The 10917-nt window shown below is 40.8% G+C and overlaps 1 protein-coding gene and 1 pseudogene across 1 annotated transcript; one reads left to right on the forward strand and one right to left on the reverse strand.

Annotated features, from left to right (window-relative positions):
* Nucleotides 1–7907: 7907 nt before the first annotated feature.
* LOC102906332 (trace amine-associated receptor 7b) lies at nt 7908–8984 on the reverse strand. Its single transcript, XM_006986688.3, has one exon. It carries the CDS (start codon nt 8982–8984, stop codon nt 7908–7910), a length of 1077 nt encoding a protein of 358 aa, XP_006986750.3.
* An 825-nt stretch (nt 8985–9809) lies between these two features.
* Nucleotides 9810–10424, forward strand: LOC102914358 (large ribosomal subunit protein eL18 pseudogene; annotated as a pseudogene).
* Nucleotides 10425–10917: the final 493 nt, after the last annotated feature.

A 10917-nucleotide genomic window follows, 5' to 3' on the forward strand; every position in this document is an offset into this window, starting at 1 on the left:
GCATTAATATTCCAGTAGGAGAATGCCTAGAAGGTAAAATAACCAAAATGCAATCCAGTTTTGGATCAATACGATCCACGTGCCCTTCATGTACTTTCTTTTCTACCAAGGCCAATTCTTTCTCAGCTTCAGTGATAATTCCCTTGGACTATTTAAGTCCTTGTCACCTTCTAAGGTTTTGAACAAATTATCCAGTTCATCATTTTTTTACCCCAACAATAGTTCGTAGATGAGAAATATCTCCAAATAATCTTTGAAAGTCATTAAGAGTCTGTAGTCTATCTCTCCTAATTTGCACCTTTTGGGGTATAAATTGTTGTAGCTCTATTTTATATCCTAAATAATTAATAGAATCTCCTCTTTGTATCTTTTCAGGAGCAATTTGTAATCCCTAGCAAGGCAAATTTTCTTTACTTCTTCAAACATTCTTTCTAAAGTATCTGCATTTGAGTCAGCTAGTAAAATATCATCCATATAATGATAAATTATAGATTTAGGAAATTTTTTACCTATCACTTCCAATGGCTGTTGTACAAAATATTGGCACAGAGTTGGGCTATTCAACATTCCCTATGGGAGGACCCTCCATTGAAATCTTTTAACCGGTTGAAAATTATTATAAGTAGGCACTGTGAAAGCAAATCTTTCTCTGTTTTTTCTTGTAAGGGTATTGAAAAGAACCAGTCTTTTAAATCAATAACTATGAGAGGCCATCCTTTTGGTAACAGAGTAGGCAAAGGAATTCCAGATTGTAGAGAGCCCATTGGCTGAATTACTTTAATTGCTCTAAGGTCTGTTACCATTCTCCATTTACCAGATTTCTTTTTAATAACAAATACAGGAGAATTCCAAGGGCTGGTTGATTCTTCAATATGCTGAACATTTAACTGTTCTTCTACCAGCTCTTCTAAAGCCTGGAGTTTCTCTGTTGTTAAAGCCCATTGCTGGACCCATACAGGCTTGTCTGTTAACCATTTTAAAGGTAGAGCTGTTGGTGTCTTTGGGAGATCATCAGTTGTTGTGCCCTGTTCTTGTATAATATGGATGGCTGGTGACCGCTCAGATTAATGCCTTCTAATATTTCTCTCAGAAACGTGCTAGTTTATGATTTGTTTCTGAGATTGGAGGGATGTTAATCTGAGTATTCCATTCTTGCAACAAGTCTCGACTCCACAGGTTCATAGCTATGTTAGCCACATAAGGTTTTAATTTTCCTCTCTGTCCTTCTGGACCTATACGTTCGAGCCATCTTGCACTCTGTTTCACCTGAGATAATGTTAACATACAAATAAAATCACATTTCAGTACAAATAAAATACCACCATAGTACCTTCTTCAAAATCATACTCCTTAAGCAACATGACCTTGTGAAAATCCCATAAAGTCTCCTATTATGGACAGATTTCCAGCAGGTATTAGGAGAGATCCACTGAAAAAAATCTCACACACATGTCTTGGTAGTGAAGGAGTCTCCCAATGTAATCCATGTGTACCATATCACAGAGCTTACATTTGTTTGGTGACCACCTCGTGGGCTTTCTCCGTCAATGCTTCATAACTAATACATATAGGGAATATTATTTCCCTGGTATCAATATTCTCTTGGATTCATGTTTCTTGATTCTGGACAGTGAGTGGGTTTATAAAGAGGGAATAGAGAGACTGAAAAGTAAGAGATATCATTCAATGGTCTGGAACTGGACAGCATGGGCAGGAAAGATGGTGCTTTAAATTGTACATGACATTGAAGTTTTAATTTAAATTATACTTTGAATAAACTTTTAAATTCATGAAGTAAGTAAGAGGCTGTGGAATCTAGCTAGTGGATTTATCAACCATGGTGAATTGATGGAGGGAGGAAAAGTAAACAGCACACAGAGAGAGACAGTGATAAATCCATTTTGTGTTTGGGGTAGACCAAATGTAGACTAAAATGAAACTAGAGATACACTTGACTGGCCAGCTTTCATGGTACAAGAAGAGGTAAGGAAGAATTTGGTGGCCAAACTCTGTTCCTTTTCTGAATAATTTCAGTATTCCATGGTATACCATCACTTGTTTTGACATATCTTATTTAGTAATTGAACATAAATAACAATGATGCTTTAATATTTTTGGACACATCTTAAATTTCTATATTTGGGGATACATTTTCAAAATTTAAGTTCATTGTAGGGAAAATGTTCAACAGGGTAAACTCACTTGATTCCTGAATTCATATTCCAAAACCACCAAAGCAAGACAGGCAGTGACCAACCAGAATCTGTTATTCTGAGAGTGGAGCAAGTCCTTGAGATGACATCAGCTCTTGGCCATGTGGCAGCATTAGAAGTATGGAGGAAGGAGTCAGATCACATTTGACTCTAAGACCTGATATTTTCTAGTAAGTACTGGTGCAATTCCACATTTTAATAATCAAATGGTTAAATCGATGTACACTACTTAACATCACACCAACTAAATACAAAGTTTTACTTACATTATTCCTAAATTTTCACTGGATTGACCTAATACATAGATCTGAAAGGAAAAAGTGGAGGTGGACTGAGCAGGGGGAATCCTGATGAAGAGAGATGGGAAGGTTCTACTAGCCATGGGGGTCAGGTCATCACAAGGGAACTCACAGAAACAACTAATCTGGGCTTTTAGGAGCTCACAGACTCTGTGAACTGAAAACCAGGGAACCTGCATGGGACCAACATAGGTTGTCTACATTTGAGTGACAGTTGTCTGGTTGATCTACTTGTGAAACCCCTAGCAGTGGGACCAGAGGCTATCCCTAACACTTTAAGTCTGGCTTCCCCAGACTTAAAACTGAGGTCCTACTTCAACTTGATATATCAAGCTTTGTTTATGCCCAAGGGAGGACTGCCCTTTTCTGAACACAAACAAAAGATGTAGATTGGGGCGGGGGTGAAAAGGAGAGGAGGGGAGGGGCAAACTGGAAGAGAGGAGGAAGGGGAAACTATAGTCAGGATGTTAAAGAAATGAATACATTTTTTTTTAAAAAATGAAGAGGTGGTCAAATTGGTGGAAAAAACAAAATAGCACATGCATACACACAGAGAAACACATATATATCACACACACATATATAAATACACACATATGAACATATACAAATATGTATACACATATATACATAAAAACATGTGTACATATATAATATCAACCTTTAATTAGAATTTTCTTGATGAAAATCATATTTTTCCTTGAAATAATTATGTGAAAATTATGTGTTCCATAATTCAAGCTCTAACAACCTTGGCGGAGTTCTACTTCATGATGGCATTGAGGCACATTAGGAGCAGCAGCACTTACTCTCTGAGTCCTGGGTGATGCATGTTCACATCTGTCTATGATGACAACAGCCATGAGACTTCACCTCTTCTGACTTAAGTGCACTCAATAACCAAGGCACAGTCTTACCTGTTCTACCAGATTGTGTTGAAGAATATAAACTCTTGTGATTAAAGTGGTCCCCAGCACAGAATAAATATGCCATGAATTCACATGCCAGCTTCAGAAGGTTTAACTTTCCTCTGTGTTGCATGCTTCCAGTTCCAGATCAGTGTGTCTGCTACTGGGTTCTCTGGCTACCTTGTTTAGAAACCACACTGGATTCTAGGCCTTTTAACCACAAAATAAAACTACATCATCACATGGAGTTTGTAGTCACATCTTAAGCTTTATTGTGTTCTTGCAATTGGAATGATTGTTGCCTAGAAAACTGTTTCCAAATACTATTGTGTTTAAATATGCTTACAATAAACCACTTTGCATTAGACTTCCTGAAGTTTGATTCAGGTTTGATAAAGATTTTGAAGTTTGACAAAGTCAGTCTGAACTGAATTTTATTCTCACCTCTTTATTTTCCTGCCTGCTATGACACAAGCAGAGATCCTGATTGCTGTGATAAAATACCATGACCAAAGAAATTTTGGAGGAAATGGTTTATTTCAGCCTATATTACACCACCAGGTAACAACCCATCATTGAGGGAAGTCAGGGCAGGAGTTCAAACAGGCCAGGAACCTGGAGGTAGGAGTGGATGCAGAAACCATGAAGGAGTGCTACTTACTGTCTAGTTCAACATAGCTTGTTCAGGCTGCTATTCTTTTTCTTTTTCTTTTTTTTTACTAGCAAGAAAATTTTTTCATTCATTGTACACACCAATCAAAGATTCCCCCCTCTTCCCTCCTCTCGCCCCCCTCCCCCTTCCAACCCACTGCCCACTCCCACCCACAAGAAGGCAAATCCTCCCATGGGGAGGCACATTCAGCAGAGGCAAGTCCAAGCCCTTCCCCCTGCCTCAAGGCTGCATGAGGTATTTCAGCATAGGTAGTGGGCTCTACAAAGCCCACCCATGCACCAGAAATGGATTCCAATCCCGCTGTCACGGGGACTCCCAAGCAGATAAAGCTACACAACTGTCTCTCCATACAGAGGGCCCCAAGCAGATAAAGCTACACAACTGTCTCTCCATACAGAGGGCCCTGTCTAGTTCTAGGTAGGCTCCACAGCCATTGATCTAATTTCATGAGTTACCTCTAGTTTGTTTCGGTCATCCCTACATGTTTCCCCATCATGATCCTGATGCACCTGCTCACAGAATCCCTTCTCTCTCCTTGACTGGACTCCTGGAACTCTGTCTAGTGATTGGCTGTGGATCTCTGCATCTGCCTCCATCAGTCACTGGAGAAAAGCTCTGTAATGACAGTTAGGGCATTCACCAGTCTGATCTCTAGGGCAAGCCAGTTCAGTTCAGGCATCCTCTCCACTATTGCCAGTAGCTCAGGCTGGGGTCATCCGTGGGGACTCCTGGCAACTTCCCTAGTACCGGCCTCTCTCTAACCCCATGATGTCTCTATCCATCATGGTATCTATTTCATTGCTTTCTCCCTTCATCCCTGTTCTAGCTCAACCATCCTATTCCCTTATGTCCTCATCCCCTATCCCTTACCCTCCATTGCCCACCCCAATCCTCAGTTTATTCATGAAGATCTCATCTATTTCCCTTCCCAGGGCCCTCTACTCATCCCTCTTTGGGTCTTCCCTGTTAGTTAGCTTCTCTGGAGTTGTGGATTGTTGCCTGATTACCCTTTGCTGTATATCTAGTATCCACTTATGAATGAGTACCATGCTTGTCTTTCTGAGTCTGGGATTTCCTCACTCAGGATGATATTTTCTAGTTCCATCCATTTGCCTGAAAATTTCATGATATCACTGTTTTTCTCTGCTGAGTAGTACTCCATTGTGTATATGTACCACATTTTCTTAATCCATTCTTCAGTTGAGGGGCATCTAGGTTGTTTTCAGGTTCTGCCTATTATGAATAATGCTGATATGAACATAGTTGAGCATGTATTCTTGTGGTATAATGGAGTATTCCTTGGGTATATGCCCAAGAGTGGTATAGCTGGGTCTTGAGGTAGATTGATTCCCAATTTTCTGAGAAACCACCATACTGATTTCCAAAGTGGCTGTACCAGTTTGCACTCCCACCAATAGTGGAGGAGTGTTCCCCTTGCTCCACATCCTCTCCAACATAATCTGTCTTCAGTGCTTTTGATCTTAGCCATTCTGACAGGTGAAAGATGGTATCTCAGAGTCGTTTTGATTTGCATCTCCCTGATAATTAAGGATACTGGACAATTCCTTAAATGTATTTTGGCTGCTGTCTTATAGAACCCAAGATCACCAGCCAGGGATGGCACCACTCACAATGGTCTGGGTCATCACATATCAATCACTAATTAAAATATGCCATGCAGCTAGAGCATATGGAAGCCTTTTCTCAAATGAGGTTTCATTCTTGTAGATAACTCTAGACATAAAAACTAGATAGCATAAAGGGTTACTTAAAAAAAAAGGAATTGCTTCTTCTAGTGTATTGAACTAAATATTAAAGTTGCTTTTGAATGCAGAGATTTACAGTATGCATCAACTACTGTAAAGCTTTTGTTTATGTACGCTGTCACTCAAGTGATAAAAGGACACTGTTCTATGGCTGCAGCATAAGTCACTCTTATTGAAACAGCTGAAGTCAAAAGAAACCGATGATGTTTAAACTTCAAGGAGTCTGAGGAGCCTTTAGTCACCTGTCAATCACACAAGGACAGACTTCCTCAAACACATTAAAATAAGAGATAAGGCAAGAATGGCAGCTTAAGCCTCTAATCAAAATGTTCAGGAAGCAGAGGCAGGGGGATTGCATGGATTTACAATCCAATATAGGTTAGTCTGAGTTACAGAGAAACTGTCTCAAATTAAAATCAGATATAGTGTCATCTCTAAGGGAAAGCTTTACCAGTTTAAAATAGATCTGTTAAAAAAAAAAAGACAGCAATCATTAATAAATATTCATGGAGTATGTCAACATAGAAATTAGAAAAAAATAGTAAGCAAGAACATCTCAGTGGGCAGTGGTGGTGCATGCCTTTAATCCTGGCACTCAGGAGACAGAGGAAGGTGGATCTTTGTGAGTTTGAGGCCAACCTGGGCTACAGAGTGAGTTCCAGAAAGGGGCAAAGCTCCACAGAGAAACCCTGCCTCGAAAAACAAAACAAAACAAACAAAAAAAAAAAAAAAAAAAAAAAAGAACATTTCAGTATGTATCCACAACTTTGGCAAATACAGAAGGCTCAGACTTTTTCTTTTATTTTTCTATTATATGTGTGGGTGTTTTGCTTGCATGTATATCTCTGCACCACATGCTTGCAGTGCCTGCAAAAGCCAAAGTTACAGACGGAAAATAGAGTTACAAAGGGCTGTGAGCTGCCATGGAGTGTTCTCTGAAAGAGCAGCCAGTGCTCCTTAACTACAGAGCTGTTCTCCAGCCCCAGGGCTTAGAATTTTATAACGTCTTGTCTGAACAAAATTAACCTAGAATACAGTATGGAGTTTGTGTATTTCACTACTGTATACTGCTCTCTGATTTACTATTGAGAGAGCTATCTGTTAAACACCTAGTTGGCTTTATCCAGGATAATTTTTATGACTAATTCAGACTTTTTGGGGGGTGGAGCTTTAGGAATACATCCAGGTATCCTTATAAAAATGTGTTTTCAAGATTCAGGGTGATGCATAATTTGCCCTTTAGTTCATTGTTTTCCTCTTCTGAACACATTATTAATTTGACTCTCGTGTATAGTTTTGAAAACTTCTATAAATCTATAGAAACTACAAAACAAGTGAAGGACCAGCTAATTTATAAATCACCTAGAAAAAAAGAATAGGCATCTTTAAATCCTTCATTTCTACAAATGACAACTTGTATAGCCTTTAGACAGTGACCACTTCTCTGGATGTTTGTTCCCTAGAAAGCAGGTCACTGAACAGATGTGACCTTTGTGACACCATTTTTTCCTTCCTCTGTAAACAATCAGGTAGATGTTAAGTTAATACGTCAACTTCTTGGTTTATTTTTCCTGACCATAAAAAATCACATTTTTAAGAGTGTATATCTGGGCCCCAGTTAAGAGAGAACCACACATACCCCTCCTTTAAGGAAGACACGGTCCATAAGGGTCTTTTTGTTTCATTTACGTTGTATTAGAAAAATACTACTAAAGGATTTAATGGCTATCTATGTATTGAAAATTGAGGCTTAAAAAGTTTAACAAAAGACAACAACTAGAATTTTAGAAAGGCAAGAAAAGGGGCTACAGAGAACCAACCAACACTAACCAGTGCAAAACACAGTGGGAAATGGTTAGATCCAGGGTCATCATCCATTACAGATAGAAACTAATTTTACATTTCTTGATCAAAACAGAAGCTGGTTTTAACTGCTTCATTCAGAGCTGAAGCATAGTCCATGACTCTACAAGATAAGATGTGGCATTCAGTTCCCTTGGTGATGTTCTGCTGTGACTCTTTTTTCAATCCCCAACTAAACTGAGAATCTACTCAAGAAATAAATTGGTGGCTGAGGAATTCCCCCTCAGGATTCTGCCAGTGACAATCAGTCTGATGGCTTTTCGAAACCAAGGATAAAAGAAAGCATAAATCAGAGGGTTCATAGCTGAGTTGTAGTAGGCGATCCAAACTAGTATTTCATACACATACGTGGGTGTGATAAAGCCCAGGAAGGCATCAATGATGGAGTCAATGAAGTATGGCAGCCAGGAAAGGAGGAAGGCTGCCACTGCGATTCCCAGGGTTTTGGCTGCTTTCCTCTCCCTCTTGGCCACCCTGTCCTTGTAGCTGTCTGAAGCCTTGGCTGTCTGGTCACTCATTCTCTCAATCCTCTGAGCCTGCTGCTTAGCAATGAGGAAAATCTTAGTGTAGACAGTTATCATGACAAGTGTGGGGATGAAAAATAACAGAAAATTGATGAAGACCCAACTTTGATTCACTGCAAGTTGACAGCCTCCCACACAGGTGAGGGCGGTCACTAGATCCTCCAGCCCAGCTTCATTGGCCCCTGTGTAAAGGAGGGAAAAGCTGTAGATGATGGACAGGAGCCAGGAGAAGGCGATGCACTTGCCAGAAACAGACGCAGTGAACCTGGTGGGGTAGATCAGGGGGTCACTGACAGCAATATACCTATCCACAGAGATGAAACACAAGTGAAAGATAGAAGAGTAACAGAATGATGCATCAAAACAAGTATGTAATTTACAGTAACTGTCCCCAAAATACCAGCAGCTCTCCACAGACCTCACTGTGCTGAAGGGCATCACAGTCAGTCCCACCAAGAAGTCAGCACAGGCCAGGGATGCCACCAGAAAGTTGGCAGGAGAGTGCAGCTGCCTGAAATGAAGAATGGACATCATCACCAGGAGGTTTCCACACACAGCCAGCACAGCCCCAAAGCCAAAGACTGCATAGAGGATGAGGCGAGGGCCTGGGGAGTAAGGGTTCCTGATGCAGGATCCATTCAGGTACTCATAGCACAGCTGGACAGATGTGGGAGAAACCAGATCTTCACTCATGATTATTTCTTGATCCCAGACAAAACTGTTATCATCTGTAGCCATGTAAGCTATTCCAAAAATCCTCAGAAAAAAATACAGAATGTATAATTATTAATGAATTTTGTCCATCTTTCTCTTTACTTACACATCTTATCACTAGGCTTAGACATTAATTTAGATTTTCATTCTCTAATTCTATTTGCTTCCTAATTCACAGTCTACCTTCTTTACTACATGAATGCTGTTTAAGTTTATTTTAAATATTTTCTCAGCTTAATCTGTTTCCTCATCTCAAAGCACTAATCTATTCTGTGACACACATTTAAATCCCACCTTTTATTAGCATTCTCATTTTTATTTAACTAACCTATGGTAATGCCCCAAGCACTTTTAACCCTCAGGAAAGCAGCCTAATGATGTCAAACGCAGTGTGTCCCTAGGACTGAATCCCCATGGTGTGAGGTGAGGCAAGTAAGAGCTTGCCAGTGAGTGTGTTGTTTGTTCCACAACCAAATTTTCCCTTTCTAATTTGCTAGTGACTGCTGACCTTTCTGTATAATGTAGATGAGCATATAACTGCCGTAACAGAACTTCACCCAGAATTTGAAGCTTTGTTCATTTTATTAGAGCTCATCTTTCCCCTTGTGAGAAATTTTACTAATGACATTCGCATTGAAAGTGATCAAAATTCTTGCATAAAAGTTCTTTCTTTCTTCAGGTGTTGGTCCGTGTTAAAGAAATATGATGCTGAGTCACTGAACACCTAGTTTTCTCCTGCCCTAGCTTTAATATTTCTGATTTGGAAACGTGGGGGTATGGACTGCAAGGATTTGCTCATGGAATGAGACAAGGGGTTATTATAACAAATAGGAGTTTCTTCTCCTTTCTGGACCTGGCCGAGCAGGAGACGCCAGCACGGGTGTTGACATTCGCCACAACAAGGACTGAAAGGTTAGGCGCAAGGAGCCCAAGAGCCAGGACATCTACCTGCGGCTGCTGGTCAAGCTGTACAGGTTTCTGGCCAGACGAACCAACTCGACCTTCAATCAGGCTGTGCTGAAAAGGTTGTTTATGAGTCGCACTAACCGGCCACCTCTGTCCCTGTCTCGGATGATCCGAAAGACGAAGCTTCCTGGCCGAGAGAACAAGACAGCCGTGGTTGTGGGGACGGTCACAGATGATGTGCGGATTCTCGAAGTGCCTAAACTGAAGGTGTGTGCACTGAGGGTGAGCAGCCGCGTCCGAAGTCACATCCTCAAGGCTGGGGGTAAGATCCTCACGTTCGACCAGCTGGCCCTGGAGTCTCCCAAGGGCCGTGGCACTGTGCTCCTGTCTGGTCCTCGGAAGGGCCGAGAGGTATACCGGCTTTTTGGCAAGGCCTCAGGAACCCCACACAGCCATACCAAACCCTATGTCCGCTCCAAGGGCCGGAAGTTCGAACGTGCCAGAGGCAGAAGGGCTAGCCGCGGCTCCAAAAACTAACCTTGGATCTTCCTGTTATTAAAAAAAAAAAAAAGTTTTGAATGTTAAAAAAAAAGAAGTTTCTTCTCTGTGTCCTTCATTTGATTTAATGAAATCACTGGAAAGATACCGTATTAATCAAATGTGGAAGGAACATTCATGGGTAGGAGTTGTCCAGTAATCAGTGCTGGCAGTTCACATGTCAAGATGGGAGCCTGGATCCTCAGCACCCTAATAAATGCCCGGTAGACATCAATGCTCACCTGTAACTCCAGTGCTCAGAAGGAAGACACAGCTGATTCCAAAACAGGTGGGCAGCTAGAATAGTAGTGTTGGCAAGTATGGATTCAACCGAGAGACCTTGCCTCAAAGAAGAAGGGGAGAGCAACTGGAGAAGACTCCAGTGTCACCTACAGTGACACCTACAGTGCACACATGTGGACATTCCTATGCATGCTAAATATAATGATAGTATTTTTCACTTCTGTTTAATTGCAAACCATCCATTTTATTATTGGAGATAATAATATAGTTT

This window comes from Peromyscus maniculatus, chromosome 16, assembly GCF_049852395.1.
Source record: "Peromyscus maniculatus bairdii isolate BWxNUB_F1_BW_parent chromosome 16, HU_Pman_BW_mat_3.1, whole genome shotgun sequence".
In the NCBI taxonomy this organism is placed as follows: Eukaryota; Metazoa; Chordata; class Mammalia; order Rodentia; family Cricetidae; genus Peromyscus; species Peromyscus maniculatus.

Coding starts and splice junctions, on each gene's coding strand:
- LOC102906332 (XM_006986688.3), bottom strand. CDS start 8,984: ATGGCTACAGATGATAACAGTTTTGTCTGGGATCAAGAAATAATCATG.